The sequence below is a fragment of the Schistocerca americana genome, chromosome X (assembly GCF_021461395.2).
Source record: "Schistocerca americana isolate TAMUIC-IGC-003095 chromosome X, iqSchAmer2.1, whole genome shotgun sequence".
Lineage (NCBI taxonomy): Eukaryota > Metazoa > Arthropoda > Insecta > Orthoptera > Acrididae > Schistocerca > Schistocerca americana.
Genome location: NC_060130.1, coordinates 116,259,711 through 116,284,238, shown reverse-complemented (window position 1 = coordinate 116,284,238; position 24,528 = coordinate 116,259,711). Strand labels below are relative to the sequence as shown.

General features: G+C 43.6%; 1 protein-coding gene across 1 annotated transcript in view; it reads right to left on the bottom strand.

Moving 5' to 3' along the window:
• Positions 1 to 24,528, bottom strand: part of LOC124554834 — a 1,124,719-nt gene that overhangs the window by 629,855 nt on the left and 470,336 nt on the right. Inside the window, exon 2 of the mRNA XM_047128497.1 lies at positions 1,664 to 1,801. Coding sequence (XP_046984453.1) covers positions 1,664 to 1,801 — 138 coding nt within the window. The remainder of the gene's footprint in view (positions 1 to 1,663; positions 1,802 to 24,528) is intronic.

Sequence of the window (24,528 nt, the reverse complement as noted above, 5' to 3'; positions counted from 1 at the left end):
TGGTTGTATGGTCACCGTGTCGGGGGACATCCATGTTCGAATTTGCCCCGTACCACCTTTTTTCTCCACAAAATTATGAACTGTATGTTCGGTCATTGACGTGTCTGTTCGCTGTATTCAGATTTGTGTCTGTGTCGTGATGTAATATCTGTTTGCAACAGCAAGGTGTAAGGAAGGAGTCTGTAGACGTACGTACCTCCTATTTGTTTTACACAAATACCGCATGTTATGACTCTTACGTTCCGTTTTGTAAGTTTTGACTCTCGAATTGCTTTGTTGTAACATAGTTCACACCCGTTTATTTATTTTTTCGCTTTGCGAGAGGTCTAAGCGGCATCTCGCTTGCTTTCACTATTCATCACATTTTCTTGCGACGCTAATACATTCTTACCACGTGACTCATATTCTATAACCAACGTATAGTATGATAACTATGAAGACTACAGAAAAAGAATAGAAACGTCAATAACTGGACGGAAATTTCTTAATTGTGTAAAAAAAAAGTGTGTGTGTGTGTGTGTGTGTGTGTGTGTGTGTGTGTGTGTGTGTGTGTGTGTGTGCTGGGGGGGGGGGGGGGAGGGGGGAGGTACACGGGAGAGACTTGAACACGGTGTCAGGCGTTGCAGTCCAGTCAGCACTGTGACCACACAACCGCGACGCCACGATGTTGCACATATTGAGCTTGAAAGATTCACTGTTTCTATTTTGCTTCTTTTTTCACAGTTCAGTACACGTTCTTCCTCTTTTCGTGTTCGATCTGTGGTCAGTTTTTGACAGATTATACACTGGGCCAACGAGTATAATGGAATGTAGTCGAATTAAGTCGGGTGAGATTGAGGGAATTAGATTAGGAAATGAGACAATTAAAGTAGTAAAGGAGTTTTGCTATTTGGGGAGCAAAATAAATGATGATGGTCAAAGTAAAGAGGATATAAAATGTAGACTGTCAATGGCAAGGAAAGCGTATCTGCAGAAGAAAAATTTGTTAACATCGAGTATAGATTTAAGTGTCAGGAAGTCGTTTCTGAAAGTATTTGTATGGAGTGTAGCCATGTTTGGAAGTGAAACATGGACGATAAATAGCTTGGGCAAGAAGATAATAGAAGCTTTCGAAATGTGGTGCAACAGAAGAATGCTGAAGATTAGATGGGTAGATCACATAACTAATGAGGAGGTATTGAATAGAATTGGGGAGAAGAGGAGTTTGTGGCACAACTTGACTAGAAGAAGGGATCGGTTGGTAGGACATGTTCTGAGGCATCAAGGGATCACAAATCTAGTATTGGAGGGCAGCGTGGAGGGTAAAAATCGTAGAGGGAGACCAAGAAATAACTACACTAAGCAGATTGAGAAGGATGTAGGTCGCAGTAGGTACTGGGAGATGAAGCTTGCACAGGATAGAGTAGCATGGAGAGATGCATCAAACAAGTCTGAGGACTGAAGGCCACAACAACAACAACTTACACTGGGTCATTTTACCACAAAATCTGAGGGGGTGCGATGGGGAGTTTCCCTCGTCAGTACACTGATAAGGCGTGATAGATTCTCCTCCGTGGTGGGTGCTTGTAAGCATTAGATTACGGAAGAATCGTCGCACTGAGTGTATTTGGACTCCGGTTAGTAGGAAGTGAACGAATGTGGGGTGGAAAAAGAATGTACTTACCGGCCGCAAGCTTGGCGATGTACTCCGGGTTCTCGACGATGTAGTCGAGGCCGATGCGCGAGTCCATGGCCATCTCTGGACGAGTGCGGCTGCGCGCACCCGGGGGCACAGGGGGCCGCCTGCAGCGAGACCCCCCACCTGAAACCCAATACACCGCTGCTTTACTTTTATTTTCACTTTGTCACTGGACACGCTTCCTGTCATTATAGTTGTCAGTCAGTTCATGAAAGGCGCGTACGTCAAAAATGTACGACGTGTGATCAAAAAGTAAAGGCAGTTCTCGTTTTTCTTAAAGTATCTTCATTCATTCGTCGATATCAAATTTGTCCCCTTCAAAGTAATCCCCCTCAGATATAGTGCACTTGGGCGAGCGCTTTTTCCAATCTCGGAAGCACTTCTGGAACTCACTTTTCGTACCGGTGTTCTGTTTTTACCTCATCAAAGGTGCCAAAACGACGTACTTTCGCGGTTGTATTCCGCCTTGGGCTCTCTGTGTATCAGCACTCGGTTTGGTACACTCAAAAGCAGAGTACTGTGCGCCTGTCTGGCTTAGTAGGCCACACGTAAAAAAGATAGATGTACAACTTAACGAGGCCATGCGCATTGTTAGTGGGTCAATACGATCTACTCCCACATACTGGCTACCTATCTTGAGCCACATTCCACATCCTGATATCAGACGGAAGAGCGCGCCACTACCAGAAGATTGCTAATTACACTGACCTTCCGACAGTGGTTCAAATGGTTCAAATGGCTCTGAGCACTATGGGACTTAACATCTGTGGTCATCAGTCCCCTAGAACTTAGAACTACTTAAACCTAATTAACCTATGGACATCACACACATCCATGCCCGAGGCAGGATTCGAACCTGCGACCGTAGCAGTCGCGCGGTTCCGGACTGAGCGCCTAGAACCGCTAGACCACCGCGGCCGGCTTCCGACAGTGGACGACGTATTCCCCGCGGAGCGAAAATGACTAACATCAAAACATTTCACTCTAATCACAGCCAGGACTCTCATGGAAACTGAAATCAATCCACTCGATGAATGGAAACGCTGCTGGCAGCAAAACTGTTCCCCACAATGCCTGAAGCTGCCTCGCATCCAGAAGAAATCCCTGGATTCGACCAGCCTCGGGCAATTTTGACTATCTTGAACCGCATCGGAATGGGCCACGGACGAAGGGCAGACACTCTCTACAAGTGGGGCAAATCTTCATCACCATCGTGCGACTGCGGTGGGAAACGACAGACAGCTGCTCGTGTTGTATCGACATGTCCCGCACGTGCCTACTAGGGTCCTTTCGAAGATTCCCTCACAGCGACGAGTGATGTTATAAAATACATAAAAGACATTGATATCCATTTATAGCGCTTGTTATATGTGTCATTTTACGCTGGAGAGTTGTGCTTAAGTGTTCATATGTAGTAATTTGCACTCTTTATATATGTATTGCCATACCATAAAACAAACTCTGCTTCGGGAATACAAAGTAACAGGCGTCCTTGTCTGGTGAATACGGTGGCTAAGGTGACAATGGTTTTGTTTTTGCCAAAAAATAACAAACAGGCATTCAGGTGTGAGTAGGAGTGTTATAGTGACGCAATTTCCACGAGTGGTTTTGCCTCAGTTCTGGTCATTTTCTTCAGAATGCGTCACGCAAGCCGCGCATAACTGCCACGTAGTATTTCTTATTTACCGTAGGACCGTAAGGCCATACATAACGATACACTATCCTACTGTAGTTGAAGAAAACACTGTAAAGATCTTTCATATGTGGTAGAACGTGTCAAAATTTTTCGGCCCTGGCTCTTCAGGTGCAGATAATTACAATTACGACTTTTCCCTCCAGAACCTAAGACGCTTTCTCTGTGACCCTGTAAATACCAGAGCTAAACAATGTAGAACAACAACGTATGTTACAAGCGTAGCATTCTGTATTACTTCATTTCCTTATTTCTAACATTTCAAAATTGTAAGTCGATTTTAGATGACATGTCAATCATAGATGTTCTTATCTCTATTTAGTGAGCGTGTTTTCAGTTATGTTTTGAACATTGTCCCGCAACACTTTACTAACTAATGTTTTTAGAGAGTAAATTAATATGGAGTATGTCGTTCTTCTTTTCAAACATTCATTCACAATCCCATTTATTCTTTCCCTATTGTCTTTTGGGTATGCAGTTGTAGTAATGAAAGTAGGCTCAAACGCAGTGATAAAAAAGAAATGATTAGCTTACATTCCCATCCTCTTTACACCATTCCTTTCTTGTTGCTCCCATGCCGATGGACTATTTCTATAGCAATCAGTAAGCATGAAAGGAAGCTACCGTACAGACAGAGGAATCTATATTTATACTTGGCAGAACTAATTACATACTGACATAATCATCGGTATTGCTTTTGTTTCCCAAAAGTATAAATATTTCGATTTCGGAAAAGAAGCTCTGTATTTGCCCAAGATGTCGAAGAAGAAGGTGCCTTACGTACTGGCTGTATCGAGTAAGATGTGGAGACAGTGGTTTGAAAGCGGACAGAGGTAATGTGGGAAAGAGCGTCCCTTACCTGAGGGATCGCTACTCAATCTATCTGACGAAGGAGCAAGTGTGGCAAATGTCCGGCATGGCAAATGTCCGGCGTGGCAAATGTCTGGCATTTAACACACCACATCTATCTCCACTAACATAAGAAAATGGCAGGGGAAAATGTCACTTGGGCTACCTCCACTAACCTAAGTCATCCAACCACCACCTCTTCCTAGGAATTGGTGGGAAAAGTACTCAGCCAATGCTGGATAGGATGGACGTAAGTATTTATTTTGCATGCAGTCTTTATTTGAACAATTAGAGGCATTACCGCCATCAAGTGTGCTCACCATGGGGTCCAGAGTCCAATTGACCTAGTACACAGTACTGCAACCAGAGGGCGCTGTCGCCCCTCCCATAGCGTAATCCAAGATGGCGGTCTGGAGGGGGGTGGGGGGGAAATGGTGGGTCACTCCGCTGCCGACGGCATGTGAAAGTCACGTCTACAGTTAAAGTTCTTCGAGTGTTATACTGACGTCACATGTCTATCTAGATAAGCACCACGTCATCCTCTGGTCCATGCGCACGTGTCTTTACCGTTGCTAACGCAATACCTGTGGATACTGACGTCACAGTTCGCGCTATAGAAATCCTTCCCAGAATAGCACAGGGTGCTTTGTTCCTAGCGTTCGTAATGGGACATGCAAGCTGCGTCTATCAATGCGTGCAAAACCTGTGGATACTTATGTAACAGTTCGCACTATAGAAATCTATTCGACTGTTTTCTCTCCATCACGATCCTAACGGGACATGCGAGACGCGTCTGGCCCTCGCGATAGAAACCTGTGGATACTGACGTCACCTAACTGGACCTGTTTACGAAAATAGCCGAGAATAACACCGATTGCATTGTTCGTGAGGGTCCTGACGAGGCATCACGTGTTACCCTTCCTGGGAATCTCAATATCCTGCTTTCAACATATGTCTCAGAAACGGTAAACTTCTCACTGCTAAAAGTCTTCATCATTTGCGAAAACGCAGTTAACCATAAAAGCAAATTGTTAGTCAGAGAGAGAGAGAGAGAGAGAGAGAGAGAGAGAGAGAGAGACGATGGTCGGATCAAGCCCTTCCAGAAATAATAAATAATGACATTTGGAGCTTCTCATTGGCTGTACATTCAAATGAAACTCTCTCATTGGTCGCCTCGGTCTATATAAGAAACCACAACCAACTTCCATCGTCCTCAGTCCGCTGCTGTCCGCCTTGTTGTGCATTCCATCATGTCTGTGTGTGTTTCCTAGTTCTTTTCTCTCCGCAATATGAAGAGAGGTAGTTGCAGCAACACCTCAGAGTGTAGTGGCAAGAGGCTTAGAGTTCTGGAGACGGGATTACCAAGTGAGTAAATAATTTCTATTTCGAGTGTAAATTTTCGTGTGTACGTTAAATTCAAATTATTAACTCCGTCTTCTTGTTACAGTACAACTCCAGGATTTTGTCTTGGAGTGTGAGGAGAGACAGGAGGGGGCTGGACTGCAACAGACGCCGGAAGTCCAGCCTCCTGTGTTGGGTTCACAGCCAGAACTGCCTTGTGAGTAAAATTTTCATTGTAATTTGTTCTTGTTGCGATCGAAAATTTTCTTATTTCATACTTTTTTTCTAGATCATTTGAAGGAAATGCAAATTGTGCTGGAGGCAGAGCTGGGGGCTGAAAACAATTATCTACTACAGCAGCAGCAATGCTGAGTGGAACAGTCCCCAGCTGTGGATAACCGACAACAGCACCAACATAAGTATAGAAAAAATATCGATATGTGATCTTTCAGTGTAACTCGACATTCAAAATAAATAAAATTATGTCTCGTCCTGTTACAGGAACAGCTCTAGAGGACTTGGATTTGTTGGACAGCAGCTGGAGGCTGTTCATCACCAGATGCAGGAACAGCCTCCAGCAAATAATGAGATGCCCAAGCAGCATACTTGTAAGTTAAAAAAAAAAAAAAGATTACATGCCACTAGTAGTAGTGGCAGTAGTATAGAAAGTTTTCTTTTCTGTAACAAATCGACTCATATATCTCGTTTGTTGTTGATGTTATTGTTGTAGGCGATACAGACGAGGACTGACAAAGGCGCTCAGATCTGGCTCTACTAGATGATTAATATTTTTTGAGGATGCGGTGGAGTCGCCCAACCATGTGTTTATGGCCTGGAACCAGAGCGAAAAAAGTAATTACTCACTCTGCTTATAATCACGTGATCGTCAGAATTCTTTCTTTCACTGAGCCAGCAACGGTAAACAGCGTACTTAACTATCATTTATTTTCTCTCTTCTTCTACGGCGGTAGCGTCTCAACACGGTGTGGCGCGCATACCGGTGGCGGCAAAACCCTGTTCCTCACCAAAGCGGTGCCCGGTAAAGCACACCCCGCCTATAAGGGCGTGTCTAGTCGCCGCGCGGGAAGTGGGCGCTGCCGCCCCCGCCACCGCCGCCGCCTCCGCAGCGTCGCTCTGGCGTCCATGGGCCGCCCTCCCTCAGACTAGCGGGTTAGGGCTGCAGCAACCAGGCTGCTCGCAGCGGCCCGATTCCGCAGTCTCCTCCTCCTCCTCCGCCCTCCCGTCCTCACCAATCACGTGTGGTACAGCACACAGCCGGCCGGCCGGGGTGGCATCTTTCGCAACGCCTTCAGGTGATATCCAACCTCGCGGTGGGCAACGGTCATAATGTTTTGGCTTATCAGTGTATTTGTCCTGAGATAAAGCTGAAACAAGCATTGGAAGTTTATCTAGGCTGCTGGCTTCTGGCTGTTCTTGTGCGATTCGCAGTTATTTATACGTAATTCAGGAGGTCTTTCACTGTTTAGCGGCTCCAGTTACCATTTCTTATAAGGTAAATAGCGGGGTGACCGTGGAGACTAGTGACGAAGCAGTGTATCGTATGGTGAGGAAGTTTCTACATTTCGGGCCGCGTCATGTCTCCTTATGGCACAGCCCTAACAGTTTGATGATGACACGGCAAGAAGTCGTCGTCCACAACTTGTTAGGGGTAAATGCGGCTGTTGAGAGTGTGCGCAGTTCATGCCAGCCGTACCCAGAGGCGTCTGATGTACGTTCAGAACGTGACCCTGGTCCGTCAGCTCCGCCGGCATAAACACGCAGAAAGCCACTCGGAGAGCTTTCCCATGTCTTCTCCTCGAACTTGGAATACAATGACGGCCATACATCCATCCGATGATCTTAGCATCCTTGTGTACGAACAGCAGGCTCATTGGCGTGCACTTCCGGTTGTCACTGGCGATCTTAACATAATTATGGCCAATTTGAACAGTACCATGTGTCTACACGAATTCTGGTTCTTCAAGATTTTTCCGTACCCGTGCGCGTAAAAAAATGAAAGTTTACATTATGACTTGGACGAAAATTAAATGTGTATTGAATACATTCTTAAGCACGGTTTTCTGACAGAAAAGGTTACAACACAACTCTACATCGATGTATTGTTTTCTGTAGCATTGAGTTATAACCGAATAAGGCCTCACTTCTTGGTTTGCACGCTCTGAAGTCTACAGGACCTGGATCACCTCTGCCTCCACATTACGAGTACGGATGGATAATGAATTGGCATTTTCTGTAGGAGTAGGATAGCACATAGTCGATGTTTACCAGTTCGTGTTGGTAGTTATTGCGAATGCATATCCTGGGAGGCATTACAGTATTTTGGATCTCGCACCAAGCAGTATGAAAATTTATGTTAGTTAGCATGTTCATTAGTCAGTGATACGTTACGTACCTCATGTGAACGATTTTTTTATTGAAATGATGTGAAATGCGTCTGTTTACAGAATATGTTTGCAAAGTAAATTTTAATATTAAAGACCGTGTCAGTTGTCAGTCCTACTCAAGCAATTACACTTAAAAACAAGTTTGTTTATACAAGCTGCCGGTTTGAAATAAAAATTCATCTATAGACTAGAAAGACTTGCCCAGAAGAAATGATTAGATTTATAACTTGCTTTGTTACCTGTGGGGCATTTACGGTATTGTAAAAATGATCAAATATTTTTGTTGATGCATATTGAACTCGGTTCTGTGACACTGCCAGCGTTGATAATGGGTAAAAATTCAGTTTTTCTTCTAGTGCTGCAGGTATGAACGTCGCTATTCTTTTCAAATTATAATGGATTATTTAAGACGAATTTCACTAGCGAATATGCAGGCTGTCTCTCCTAAGAGCCGTCACAGTCATTTCCTCTGACGCTTCGGCAGATATTCACAATTTCATTTTTGCAATGTGTAGCTTTAGTGACCCCAGTCAAATGCAGCTCATCACGTCTTTCATGCGATGCCGAGTGTCAGTGGAGAGTGACGGTTTGTTTCCAGTCACAAACAAAATGATTTTTTGGTAACTTTCTATGGGACCAAAATTCTGAGGCCATCGGTCATGATATTTTTTTATCTAGAATTTTACGCGCCAGTTCGATACACCGGTCCCAAACTAGCCTAGTGAGCTATTCGTTTCACCGATATGTATTAAAAGGAACAGTAAAACAAGAAGGATAACAAGAATTGCAGCATCGACTGAGCAGCACTGCTGCATGGCGCTGGAGACGGCAGTGTCGCTGTTGGAGCATTCGTTATTTTTCCTGTTTTTATGTCGCGTTGATACACAGCGATAAGACGAGTATCACACTAGGCTAATTTGGAGCTAGCAGAGGATGAAAATTCCGCGTCAGTTGTAAATTACTTTATTTTCACACATTATTTTTCGTGTGAAAATAAAGTAATTTACAACTGAAGCTGTATTTTCAACCTCTGCTATAATGCTCAGTTGTGGATGTTCTGCGAACAGGATTGTTTGTAATTTGGACTATTCTGTCAAATGGTCACGTAAGATTACGGTTTAAAGATAATTTTGTTATTAACCAACAGCAAACCGAGGCTATCCTTTGACACACGGCGCTGCATGAAAGACGTGATTAGCAGTGTTTGTTTGGGCTGACTCCAATTATAAATTGAAAAAACTAAATTTGCAAGTACCTGCCGGAACATTTATGGGACGTAATCGAGAGGTCGGTTCGTGCACAACATCCTCTATGGGAAACACTTCGCAGTTATGGGTGGTTATAGAGACAGCATGGTTCAATATTTCCGCAGGGGCTTTTAATGCCTTGTTGAGTCCATTCCGCGTCGAGGTGCTGCACTACGCCGGGAAAGAGGAGGTCCTATGCGGTATTAGGAAGTATCAAAATGGTTCAAATGGCTCTGAGCACTATGGGACTTAACATCTGAGGTCATCAGTCCCCTAGAACTTAGAACTACTTAAACCTAACTAACCTAAGGACATCACACACATCCATGCCCGGTGCAGGATTCGAACCTGCGACCGTGGCGGTCACGCGGTTCCAGACTGAAGTGCCTAGAACCGCACGGTCACACCGGCCGGCTAGGAAGTATCACCACGCCTTTTGTCACCTACTGTATAGTCGAAAACATGTCAGTGATGTCGAGAAACGAGTGAATTTGCTGGACCTTAATAATCTTTCAGGGTTCTGTGGGGCATGTGTAAGACTGAATGTTAAATCTTAGGTTATTGACTCGGTTCCTAAAGAAAATTCACTGGAACTCACTTGAGCAGAAAACCGTTGTCAGTCTTAAGAAGATAAGACGGTAATCCATAAGAAGAGCAGTAGAATGACGTATAGAACTACCGACTTATACTATGTGATCAAAAGTATCCGGACACCACCAAAAACATACGTTTTTCATATTAGGTGCATTGTGCTGCCACCTACTGCCAGATACTCCTTATCAGCGACCTCAGTAGTCATTAGACATCGTGAGAGTGCAGAATGGGGCGCTCCGCGGAACTCAAGATTCGAAAGTGGTCAGGTGATTGGGTGTAACTTGTGTCATACGTCTGTACGCGATATTTCCACACTCCTAAACATCCCTAGGTACACTATTTCCGACGTGATAGTGAAGTGGAAACGTGAAGGGACATGTACAACATAAAAGCATACAGGCCGACCTCATCTATTGGCTGACAGAGACAAGTGCCCGTCTTCACATAGCATTAAACACAGCCTTTTCTACTGCAGAACTGGCTGAAGCTGCACAACATATAGCCGCGCGGGATTAGCCGAGCGGTCTGAGGCGCTGCAGTCATGGACTGTGTGGCTGGTCCCGGCGGAGGTTCGAGTCCACCCTCGGGCATGGGTGTGTGTGTTTGTCCTTAGGTTAATTTAGGTTAAGTAGTGTGTAAGCTTAGGGACTGATGACCTTAGCAGTTAAGTCCCATAAGATTTCACACACATTTGAACATTTTTTTGCAACACACATAATCTCTGAAAGGCGACACTAACTACGAATATTCGCTATACAAACAATTAGTCACAACAATACGTAATAAAAATAATCCAAAATTGGTGCTAAATAATTTAAACAATGTCGGAAGGAGAAAAAATTGCAGTGACTTAGAAGAAACCACGAGGAGAGTACCACAAGGTTCAGTGTTGAGTCCACTTCTATACCTTATATGTATGTCTGTGAATAATCTTCAATTTGACATTCATCAAGAAAAATTGGTACTTTTTGCAGAGGAGACTCGTGTCATAACAAATCCTATTAGAAATCAAGCAGCAGAAGGAATTGTTAACGCTGTTTTTAAAGAAAATGGAGTGTCCCTAAATTTTGAGAAAACACATTATATTCAGCTCTATACAATAAAAAATGTTCAAATGTGTGTGAATTCCTAAGGGAACAAACTGCTGAGGTCATCGGTCCCCAGACTTACACACTACTTAAACTAACTGATGCTAAGAACAACACACACACACACACACACACACACACACACACACACACACACACACACCGATGCCCGTAGGAGGGAGGGGCCGCCCAATCCGTGACATGGTGCCTCAAACCGCCACTCCGCGCGGCCTCTATACGATAAATAGTCATATTAAAAGTAGCACATGAACAGGAGTCAATAAAAAGGTAGAATCCTCCAAATTTTTGATATACATATTGATGAAAACTTAAACTGAAAGAAGCCAATTACTGAGCGACTCAAACAATTAATTTCCACTACTTTTGCTCTTTGTCTAAGTTCTAGTCTTGGAAGCAAACGAATCATCCTCGTGACATATGTTACGTATTTCCACACTATAACGCCTTAGGGAATAATTTTCTGAGGTAACTTATTACTTAGAAATACAACTAGTGGACTGTCTACATCTTAAAACAAATTTATGGCCTATTTTATTGTTTTAGGATGTAGACAGTCCACTAGGTATATCTAGATTTTCCCATGTTTCTCTGCATATCTGAAGTTGGCCAACGCTGACCGAAACCGGTAGTCTATGGACTAACAGTTTTGTGGTCATAGATGGCAACAAAAGAAATTTATTCTTCTAAAGATGTTTGAACCGCGGCCATGTGAAAGGAAGTCAGAAGGTATGAAAGGTATTGCGTTGAGAGGAACACAGCAAAATTCTTCAGTCCACTCAGTGTATGGGGAAGAGTGTAACTGTCGACTTAAATGATTTGCAAAAACAGTAGATTTTGATAAGAATGGGGACCATAGAAACGCGGAGGCTCGCATGCTGCCATCTTTAACAGCCAGAGACAGTGGACCGCTATCAATCCCAGAACTCAGACGTTGTCAGCCTTCCTGATCTGTAAAACGAAACAGGTGCATCTGTGGCGCAGATGACAGTGGTTTATAATGCAGTGAAACACAGAAGTAATTCGGAAAATGAAGGACGTTATACTTTAACGTACCGAGCTGTGTAACTCGTGCATGGACATCTGTAACCGCATCAAATACACTCCTTACCACAGCAGTTCTGTGTGCCCAAAGCAGGACAACACGCTGTAAGGTGGAATTTCATGATGTTCCGACTGATCAATATATGTAAATACGAGTATATTTCTGAAGCTCGAACAGCTATCTGCCTGAAACTGAAGGAAAGGAGGGAAGATCAGCTATAACGTCTCGTCAGAAACAAGGTCATTAGACACGGAGCACCAGCTTGGATTGTGTCTAGAATGTGGAAGGACTAACCTAAGGACATCACACACATCCATGCCCGAGGCAGGATTCGAACCTGCGACCGTAGCGGTCGCGCGGTTCCAGACTGAAGCGCCTAGAACCGCTCGGCCACTCCGGCCGGCTCCCAAATGGGAGTTCAGTGCCCTAGCCACTGTGCCACCTCACTCGGTGCCTGAAATTGAGCACAAATCCTCAACACACTTCTTGTTCTAATTAAATATTTCTGTCCGCGATCTGACATGACTGCCTACTTGTCCTGTTTACTGAGCACGTTGACGGTTTGTTCACAGCGTAACCCTTTGCAGTTTGGTGATCACTGCTTTTACACCTGCATTATGGTTGCTCATTCCCTTTAGCTGTTAACGATAATTTATGACAACCAGAGGTACTTCCGGTTACCTTCGCGTGTCGAGTTTTACATTCAACTGCACAGCTTAGATTGCTGTAGTGAAACACGCAAAATTTTGTGTTACGCTTTTGTTGTCTTGGCTGAGATTGGAAATGGAAGTGGAAGACAGCTGCTTTCATTGAACCTGCAACTTCCGAAGGCACCACAGCCTGTAAGTTTCTGCGATGGTTATCCTCATTCAGCGTCTGGACCTACTCAATAGCGCCCCGTGTCTGCACGTCACAAACATTGCACACAGCTCTGCGGCTATAAACAGGAAGGCATATCGTATTCGGAGACTGAGCGCCTCACGTCTCACAACCACTAAGTGCTATCTCTGCGACTGTTAGAAATCGAACCTGTTGACCTCAGACGGAGCATTAATGCGCCACTGCGGAATAACCGCTTCGACCGTGAAGGTACGGACTGCTACTGCTATTGCGAAGGTGTTAACATGCGTGATGTGTTCTAAAGGCTCGCGCCTAATTACTTCTAATTATGATGGGCCCGGTTAAGTTACTGTTGTGCTTTAGGAACACCTGTCACTGGTCTTCGTGAGGACCTGATTAGTGTATCAGGTCCTCCGCGTTTGGTACACAGACCTTACTCTCTAAGATCGAGCATGACAGCACGCCACGTCAGAATCTACATCTACATCGATACTCAATAAATCACGCTTAAGTGCCGGCAGAGGGTTCATCGACCTACCTTCAGAATAATTCTCTATTATTCCACTCTCGAGCAGCACGCGGAAAAACGAACACCTGTATCTCTCCTTGTGTGTTCTGATTCCCCTTATTTTATTGTGTTGATAGTTTCTACCTATGTAGGTCGGCGTCAACAAAATATTTTCGCATTCAGAGGAGAATGCTGGTGATTGAAATTTCGTGAGAAGATCCGTCCGCAACGAGAAACGCTTTTGTTTTGATGATGTCCACCCCAATCCCGTGACACCTTCTCCCATATTTCGTGATAATACAAAATGCACTGCTCTTCTCTGAACTTTCTTGAGGTACTCCGTCAGCCCTATCTGGTAAGGATCCCACACCGCGCAGCAGTACTCCAGATGAGAACTGACAAGCGTAGTGTAGGCAGTCTCTTCGGTAGACCTGCTGCCTCTTCTAAGTGTTCTGGCAACAAATCACAATCTGTGGTTCGCCTTCCCACAACATTTTCTATGTGTTCTTTTCAATTTAAGTTGTTTGTAATTGTAATTCCTACGTATTTAGTTTAATTTTTGGGCTTTATATTTGATTGATTTATCGTATAACCGAAGTTTAACGGATCCCTTTTAGTAATCATGTAGATGACATCATACTTTTCGCTGTTTAGGGTCAACTGCCAATTTTCGTATCATATAGATATCTTTCTAAATCGTTTTGCAATTTGTTTTGATCTTCTGATGACTTTAGTGGACGATAAACGACAGCATCATCTGCAGACAACCTAAGATGACTGCTCAGACTGTCTCCAAAATCGTTTATATAGATAAGAAACAGCAGAGGGCCTATAACACTGCCTTGGGGAACGCCAGAAATTACTTCTGTTTTATTTCGTGACTTTCCGTCAGTTAGTACGAACTGTTACCTCTCTGACAGGAAATCATGAATCCAGTCGTATAACTGAGACGATATTCCATAAGCGCGCAATTTGATTTCGAGCCGCTTCTGAGGTACAGTGTCAAAAACCTTCCGGAAATCTAGAAATACAGAAGCAACTTGAAATCCCTTGTTAATAGCACTCAGCACTTCGTGTGAGTAAAGAGCTAGTTGTGTTTCACAAGAATGATGTTTTCTAAATCTGCGTTAACTGTGAGTCAATAGACCGTTCTCTTCTAGGCAATTCATAATGTTCGAACATAATATATGCTCCAAAAACCTGCTGCATATCGATGTAAACGATATGAGCCTGTAATTTAGTGGATTACTCCAACTGCCTCTCTTTAATATTGGTGTGACCTGTGCAACTTTCCCGTCTTTGGGTACGGGTCTTTCGTCTAGCGAGTGGATGTATATGATTGATAAGTATTGAGCTATTGCATCAGCATACTCTGAAAGGAACCTAACTGGTATACGGTCTGGGCCAGAAGACTTGCTTTTATGAACTGATTTAAGTTGCTTCACTGCTCCGGGGATACTTACGTTGGCAGCTGTTCTTAATTAGAATTCTGGAATATTTACTTCGTCTTCTTTGGTGAAGGAATTTTGGAAGGCTGTGCTTACTAAATGTGCTTTAGTATTTACATTGCTATCACGCACAAAAGGCATCGATTGTGTACTGCCGCCAGCATACTTTACATACGACCAGAATCTCTGTGGATTATAAATGTAAGGTCCGTGTTTTCCCTCGAGTGTTATTTTTCCCATACACATGCACCTCTGGCTGGAGAAAATGACGGAAGCTGCTAATTGGTGCATTTGCTGCGAGAGGAACTTCCATGAGAAGAGTGTTTTCACATGGTAATAACAGACGATGAGAGGGCAAAGAACATAGTTCCCGTCCCGTTAATGAAAGGCTGTGTTTGTTAAGTAAACATGAACTTCTGTCTTGACGTAGTTCGCTCTTTGGTGAATGGGTTTTATCCACCGTTTCTCCAGTAAGTAGATTCCATTCCATAAGTTCATTTGTGTGAGGTCTGTAAAATATTCATCTACGGCTACTACAACGTATTAACTGGACTCAAAACATTTTCCATTCACAAATTTACTGGCTGTAGAAGTATATGGAACTCAGAGAGTGCTAATTATAATAAAGTGGGTGGACCAACAATTTCTTGTTGTTTTTGTTTTTGTTTTTAGGTATCGTTTTTCTCTGTCACAGTTCTACTTGTGATACAGGTTATTCCGTTATTTACGACTGTAGTTAGTCTTATTTAAACTATACGTGTTTCGCTTTATGTCAGGGGATCTTCATTGGGCACTGTAATTATTTGGTGTTTCTTACAGATCAGTTGATATCGTTAAGAAACCTCATGTTTTACATTACTACTATTAAACAGTATTAAATTACAAGTATTAATCACTTCTTTTCTACTGTTCTTCCACACATAGGGGTTCGATTTCTACAACAATGTACTTCACTGATACGGATATATTTACGTTTTGATATAGTGTACATGTGATAACACCTCGTGTCGTTGGTGTTGATGTTGCAAAATGCAATAGTCGTTCGTTTTCTTTTGTGTGCCTATGGAAGTCAAGCTGGTCAATGCCTTCATGGGATGTTTGCCGTTGCCTACGAAGTCCTGATTGCATCCAGGTGTGCACCTCTTCGTCAGGAGCAAATCGACAGCCACCAGCCTCTTTCTTCAGGGCTCCAAAAATATGGAAATCGCATGGAGAGGGGTCGGGTCGTCATGGAGGATGTGCAAGGGCTTTCCAGAGAAACTTCTGCAGCATGTGGGTGGGTTTGCATGTTGCCAAGGTTGTTCTGGTTATGATTCCGCTGGGAAGCACTTATATGTCCTCCATATAGGTCCGATCTCTCCCCATGCGATTTCCATATTCTTGGAGCCCTGAAGAAAGACATTGGTGGCAAACAATTTCGTTCGGACGAAGAGGTGCACAACTGAGTGCAGATGGATATATATATAAACAGTTATGATGATTACTTTTGAAACAGTTTACTTACTTGTCCCATACTGGTCCACACACACACACACACACACACACACACACACACACACACACACACACACACACACCAGTCGAAAAGTACGCAGAACAGCAACCGCTTCCACAGCCACAGTAAACATAAGAAACGATGATCGGTTCCCACAACATCATAAAAATTACACCAAGTGCACGTGCTTCTACACAATATGAAAATGTAAATACATCCAGTGTAGTGTGACTTTCTAAAAATCAAGCCCTTATGTGTAAAAGAACATTAGATATTAAGTATGAAGCAAGAAATCTTGAGTAATAATTGTAATTTAATGCTGGTTAGTAGTAGTAATGTAACATATGAGGACTGTTTAGGAACTTGAAAAAGATTTATCATAAAAAACTAAACTGTTATCGTGAGCACTTGAAGATGCTTTGAAATAAAGCGAAACGCGTATGGTCTAATGAGACTTCTATAGCTGTCGCAAATGACGGTATAGCCTTTATTACTCGTCAATAATTTGTAATTCATATCTTCTAGTTCACTGAAAAGTACCTTCAGGGAGAGATGAAAGACGATTACATTCTTTTGAAATCCGGACATCGTTTCATATATGGTTTTGGCCCATTCTCTCCAGACCATTCGCGTGGTATTCGCTAGTTGTCCCCTTTGCAAAGTAGCCAAGAAGAGGAATCAGTCTGTCATCTCAGAAGACGTTGGCGATCCACTAGACGGCAGATGCAATTGATTTCACCTTTTTTAGTACAAAGTCAAGGCTTCCATTCATGACTTTGATTACTGTTTCGGTTTTTGCGAGATGTAATGGAACGAAGTCATCATTTACAACGATTTACGATGTTAATAAAAGAGCTGTGTTTAAGAATCACTTACTTGGGGATGAGACAGGAGTCTGGAACACTACAAATTTTGGCTAACTTTCTTTCCTTTCTGTTGTCAGGAGGTAACGTAATATTCCAAGAATTTCCAAAAACCTTAGACTCTGAAATATGACAAGTGCTTCTGAAGCTGCACTCTGTCTCTACCACGTATAAATACACATTGGCATTTGAATATGATTTACTGACTGCAATGATGCGAAGTGTCACTTTTTTGTACTATAGAGGATAGTTTCAGCCGCACATGATGGATGTTAATATAAAGTGCAAGGGCATCATGCATTTAATGAATTTTAAATAAAATGTCATATCACCTGGATATAACAGTCGTGGAAGCTTAACAACGGTATTCCAAATATGAAGAATGATTCGCGCATCATCCAGTTGATAAATTTTCACATTATTATAGACCCAGTATTTGTTCAGGGGGGTGAGAGTGCTCTTCGCGGAGTGGCCGCGTGGCTGGAGACGCCATGTCACGAATTGCGCGGCCCCTCCCGCTGGAGGTTCGAGTTCTTCCTCGGGCAAGGGTGTGTGTGTTGTCCTTAGCGTAAGTTAGTTTAAGTTAGCCTAAGTAGTGTCTCACTCTAGGGACCGATGACCTCAGCAGTTTGGTACCTTAGGAATTCACACTCATTTTTGGAGAGGGTGTAACGAAGCATTTCCGGGCCGCGACAGTTGGTGAGTGAAAGCGTCGGTTTCCCTGCTTTCGCCGGACGATAACTGTTCTCACACCTGGTCATAAGCGTCCAATCTTTGCTTAATCCGGCTAAAGAGTGGTGGCCTGGCTCGACATGACGGTTTCCAAAGGCGAGTGCATCACACGGAAAGTCTTTTGGGTGAGTATGACATGGAAGCCATGTTAAAACTCTTCCATGTGTTGTGCAGGACAGGCGAAATACCCTCAGACTTAAAGAAGAATGTAATAATTCCAATTCCAAAGCAAGCTCTCGCTGAAGGGTGTGAATAATACCGAACTATCAGTTTAACAACTCGTGGTTGCAAAATACAAACAATATTTCCTTGCAGAAGAGTGGAAAAACTGGTAGAAGCCAATCTCGGGGAAGAACAGTTCGTATTCTGGAGAAATGTTGGAACACGTGAGGCAGTACCGATCCTACGACTTATCATAGAAGATAGGTTAAGGAAAGGCGAACTTATGTTTGTCGCATTTGTGGGCGCAGAGAAAGCTTTTGACGGCGCTGAAGAGAGTATACTATTTGAAATTCTGAAGGTGGCAGTGGTAAAATACAGGGAGCGGAAGACTATTTAAAACTTGTACCAAAAGCAGAAGGCAGTTATAAGAGAGGAGGGGCATGAAAGGGAAGCAGTGGTTGGGATGGGAGTGAGACAGGTTGTAGCCTATCCCCAATGTTATTCAATCTATAAATTGTGAAAGAAGTAAAAGAAATCAAAGAAAAAAATTAGGGCAGGAATTAAAGTTCAGAGAGAAGAAATAAAAACTTCGAGGTTTGCCGATGGCATTGTAATTCTGTCAGAGACAGCAAAGGACTTGGAAGAACATCTGAAAGGAATGGACAGTCTGAAAGGAGGGTATAAGATAATAGTTTTGGAAAAGAGACACTTACAGTAGTAGATAGATTTTGTTTGGACAGCCAAACAACTGATGATGGCCTAAGTAGCAATGGCAAGAAAAGCGTTTCTGAAGAAGAGATATTTGTTAATATCTAATATAAATTTAATAGTTAGGAAGTTTTTTTCTGAAAGTATTTGTCTGAAGTGTAGCCATGTACCGAAGTGAAACATGGACGATAAACAGTTCAGACAAGAATAGAATAGAAGCAATTGAAACGTAGTGCTACAGAAAAGTGCTGAACATTAGATGGGTAGACCACGTAACTAATTAGGAGGTACTGAAGAGAGTTGGGGAGAAAGGAAATTTGTGGCACAACCTGACCAGATGAAGGGATCGGTTGATAGAACACATTCCGAGACATCAAGGAAGCACTAGTTTAGTACTGGAGGGAAGTGTGGTGGTGGTGATGGGGAATAAAAATCATAGTGGGAGATCAAGAAATGAATATAGTAAGCAGTTTCAGAATGATGTAGGTTGCAGTTGTTCTTCGGAGACGAAGAGGCTTTATAGGATAGAGCAGCATAGAGAGCTGCATGAAACCAGTCTTCGTATTGAAGACCACAACAACACAACCCTTTGGGAAATTAACTACTGAAAGTTTCGGTAGGCACCAGCACTTTATAGTAGTACTACGAAAGTCAACAGGAAACGGCCAGTTGCTGTGTCTACTTATTGCTCTGGAGGCTGATTGTCCCAAAGGTCTATCCGTGAAAAGGAAGTAGTGGAGCTGTGAGCAGCTCGCGAAATCTAGGAGTGCAGGAGCCGACGTTGGAGCCCTCTGGTGCGGAGCTGGTGTGGCGGTGCGTACTTGGGAAATTTCTGGTCAGGGGTCCGTAAAGTTGTTCCCTCGGTGTGGAAAGTTCAGGAAGTGTTCGGAATTGGCTTCCTGGATTCGAGCGTGGGAAACATCATAGTCAACTGCCTGCTTTAGAGATGAGCGTTGTTGTTTATCGAGAGTACACTCACTGTTGATAGAGGCTGCCTAACAGAACATGGAGGAACAAGCTAGCTGGAGGCGTTGTGTAACGAACGAAGCGGATTTGGTTAGGATTTTTAGAAGAGAATGAACTACGTTTAGCTTCAATGGAAATTTTGTAGCGTTATTGTGTATGTAATTATCCTCTTTATCTTTAGACTGTGATCATGTGTTGTTTACTGAGGCGATGGTACAAAATCAAATGGCTCTGAGCACTATGGGACGCAAATTCTGAGGTCATCAGTCCCCTAGAACTTAGAACTACTTAAACCTAAGGAAACCTAAGGAAATTACACACATCCATGCCCGGCGATGGTACAAACCGGTTGGTGACGGTGCAGAAATCATGCCCAATCCAGTGGCCTGATTTGAGCGTTTTTTGAGAGCAGCAAGATTGCTACAAGGCACTGATTAATGTTATAGAAGTGATACTTTTTTTTACGCTGTCTCGCAGGTCAAAGCGAGGCTGGCAGCCCCGATTTAGCTTGGCAAAATATGTAGATCACTGAACAGGAATTATGCAGGTCCACCAACGAAAGTTGCATGATTTTTTTTCGTGGGTAAGGGATCGGGCTTATTCAGTTGCGGGTTCCTGACAAACGAATGATGGACGAGACAGCAGCTACGTAGTAAATCTGGTGGTAAACTGACCAGTAAGCATGCAGTGCCTTTTAAGACTTCAAGTGCTCATTGTCCCGTTTTCCGCTAAATGGACAGAGGTTGGACAAAAATAGGAAAACTCAGCAAGAACGCGTGCTTGAACATAAATGCCAGCCTGCAGGTGGCGCTGCTGTATTTGGTCACGGATGGTACCGGTACCTGTACAATTTCCTCAGTTCGTTGCAAGTGTCAGTCGTGGTCAAAACAGTGTTGTGTGCAGTTGTGAGTGCATTATGTCGGGGCTAAGTCCTTTAGAACGTGCGTAAACAGTTGGTGCTCATATTAGAAGTTCTTCCCTAACAGGGGTAGCCATAAGTTTGGTGTTTCCAAGAGACATCGTATCTAAGAATTATACCGCAGAAAGGGAAGGCGAAAAAACATCATCCGCTAAGTCACAACGCGGACGAAAGTGTGTGCTGAGAGATCATGACGGATGGCCTCTGAAGAGGATCAGACGAAAAGTAAGAGGACGGCAGCTGCAAAACTCATTCAACAACTGAATGTCGCTATCCCGAACCCTTTCAGCATCGAAACAGCACGAGGGGTGTTCCAGAAACATGAAATTCTTGGGCGAGCTGGAATTGCAAAGCCTCTCATCAGTGGTGCAATTGCTCGTTCCGGGAAAACGTTCGGTGATGATTTGGGCAGTCATATCGTGGTTTTCCGTGGTCTCAATGCTTACTCTACTGAGCTGCATTACTGTCAAGGATGTGTGGCCGTTTGGCTCATCAGACACATCCCGTGGTATAATGCTTGTTCCCCAAGGGTAGTGCTGTATTCCACCTCTCGTTTGACAGGACTGGTTTTGCGAGCACGAAGATGAATTGCTGCATCTGTCCTGGCCACCACGATCACCAGATCTCACTTTGTTGGGTCCCTGTGTTCTATTTTGGAGGGAATGTTATCTTGTCTCTATCGACCGCCATTTTCGTTACCTGTTTTGAAGAATGGTATAAGATTCCCTTGAAAATCGTACAGGACCTATTTTTATCCATTCCGTGGAGACTGAAAACTGTTTTAAATGTCAAAAATTTCCTACACCGCTTTAGGCATGTTAATGTGTCCCGTTTGTGGTCTTTCCATATTTTTGTCCACACCCTGTAGTAAGCAGATGCGCCGAGTGCGTTGTTTACATGTTCGTGTGTCGTGTTATACGGGCTCTTTCCATTTAATACGCTGAAAGTGGTGTGTTGTGTACCTTGACCCTGTGGATACTGAAGTTTCTCTTTTACTTATTCTGCGTTGCTGTCTAAATTTCTCCACAGTCGCCTGTAACGCAGTTTATGTATCGCCAACGTTAAATAATAACGTGTACTACCAGTTACGCATACAGGAGCAGTTAGTTTCAAGTCATAGTCTTGGTGTAGGATTTGTTATTCTGCTTGATCAGCACAGATGCACAATGCGGTAATTCTCAAAACACAGGTATAGCGCAACCTCTGCAGAGGGCGCCAGGGCTGAAACTGTATGTAGTCATCTCAGTGTTCATTCACTGCTGAAATACAACATTACAAAACTAAGCTAAAATCGTCTCAGAACTAATTAGGTCTTTGTCTCATCGCTTCTTTCAGACGAGAATAAATTAACGCGAACAAATAAAATGAAATGTATAAAGTTCCAGAGGGTCTCGAACTGATTACGAACCCAGCAATTGTGTGTTAAGGACAAGTAAAGAAACCAATAATAAATATTTTCTCTAGCTCTACGTATTCAAAGTATTAGACACATATACGAGAGTTTATAGATCTTCGAGAATGTTTTCGGTGAGGTATGACATAAGGAATTCATACACTGAAATGTCTATTACTCACCAACTTGACGTCGATGGACGTGTAGCCCTTCTTTGGCCGTGATTTTGGTATTAAAATTAAAACCATTATCTACTCATTTCGTAGAGTGTTTTACACCTTTGGGAACAAGACTATACAGACAGAAAGCTTCCTGAATTCCACCCTTTGAAATAAGGAAATAATTGTGGGGAAAAAAATACTCTGCCAGACAAAAAAAGTTGAAGCACCCAGAAGGGGAGGAAGAAACGAAAGAAAACTTCAATGTCTGAGAGGGTCTTTGATGTTGTTCCAGTGATTACAAACTCGAATCAAATTTACAAGGAATATGCCTTTATGAGCCCAGTTATCATCCCCTCTAGCCTGGATGCATGCACTGACACACTTGGAAAGGGTGTCATCAAGCCGTAGGATCTTCTCGCGATGCAAGCAGGCCCGTAACTGTTGTAACTGCCCCTCGATATTCCTGATATTGGCACTGGGAGGGATGGCGTCCGAGCTGTTCCCACACATGTTCTAAGATCTGGGGATTTTACTGGCTTCGGAAGTAACGCAACATCTCCTACACAGTTCGTAGAGACACGTTCCATGTGTGAAGGAGCACTGTATTGTTGAAAAATGGCACTACGATATTGTAGCATAAGAGGTTACACATGAGCACGCAGAATGTCCGTGACGATTGTTGTGCCGTCAGAGTTCGCTCGAACACTCCCAGTCGTGACATGAAGTCATCAGGCCCAATTGCTCCCCGCACTATGACGCAGGAAATAACATCGCCGTTCCTCTCCTAAACACTGGAAGAATGGAACTTCCCCCCAGGTCGCCGCCATTCTCCCTAACGATGGTCATCCGTGGTACTGTAGACCCACAATTCATTGCTCATCACAGTGCAATGCCGTTCATTGGCAGTCCATGCTTCCCGGTCAGAGCACCACTCCAAACGCAGCCGTTTGCGTGTTGTTAATGGCAGCGTAGGCATCAGGCGATAATTCCTCAGTCCGACTGCTGCTAGCTTCCGATCAATAGATCAGGATGACAAAGAAATCTGCAGGGTCTCCATTACTTGGTCTCGGATGGCAGGCGTAGATGTGAAGAAGCTACAATGTGTTTGGTGCAGAATATGACTACCCTCCCTTGTGGGGTCAGACGTGGACGCCGGAAAACTTGACGGCGAGTATGCCTGCTCTCACATTTTCGTGCACCCCAGCATAGGGGCACTGTCACATCGCAAAGCCCCACCAATCTGGATACTGCACGATCCGACAAGCCGGGCAAATGGAGACGTACAATAAAGCTCCTTTCAAATTCTGTCAGCTGCTGACAGCGCTGTCTCACACGAGTACGAGCAATTTCTGTGTCCTTCACAGTGATCACTCTGTTCACGCCCCTGATATACCCTACCAGTTGAAATAACAAAAACTAAACACAAGCAACACTAACGCACTCTTTTGGCTGCTCTATCTGTCGGAGAGAACTGCAATTCTAATCATTGACATACGTGTACGTCGACGAGGTTACATTGACATCAACCATGTCTTGTGGGTGCTTTTTTTGTGAGGAAGTTTATTTATTTTACATGAGCAATTTTCCCTATCCTATATAGCGACAAATTAAGCTCATACCAGTCGTTCATCACGTGTATTACAATGGCACATAAATATTTTGCACACTTTGTAAAATATTGCCGGGGGGGGGGGGGGGGGGGGGGTCCACTAGGGGCCGAACCGCACAATAACCCTTCAGTGTGGGACGGCGGTGCGGTGAGTGGACTGCTATAGCCTATTGTGGGGTTGTGAAACACTGAGGGCTACGGCGGGGAAGAAGCCTCTCCGTCGCTTCTCTGTCTCCAGTTCCAACCAATACAATACGATACAATACAATTGTGAAATGGTATGCATACAGATTTCCAGGTTGTCGTGGATAAAGATGGTCGTCACATTGAGCAAAATTGGTAACCTGGAACGTAAACATGGTAAGCAGTTATCAGATATTACCCTCCCATATGGAAATTCAGACTTTTCTTTCAAGGGTTTATTCGTTATTTTTCCTCTGCACGTGCTTACAAATATTTCCACAAAGTTTCATTTTCCTTTTGTTTATAACTCATCTGCTACCAGTCACGATTTTCTTTATTTTATTTTTCGCGCGACGCGTTTCGGGAAATGATTCCCATTGTTTTCACAGTCGCAGGCTTTCAGTACCATTTATAATGGATCAAATCAGTTTCATTTTCCTGTAACCACCCCTTATGTCTCGGCTGCGTTACCCTCATCACCAAGCGCACAGGTGTTATTGCAAGCATGCGCAGGCTTTATCCAATTTTTAGCCGCCATCCTGATATAACGCAACAGGATTTATGAACTGTAGTAGTCTATGTA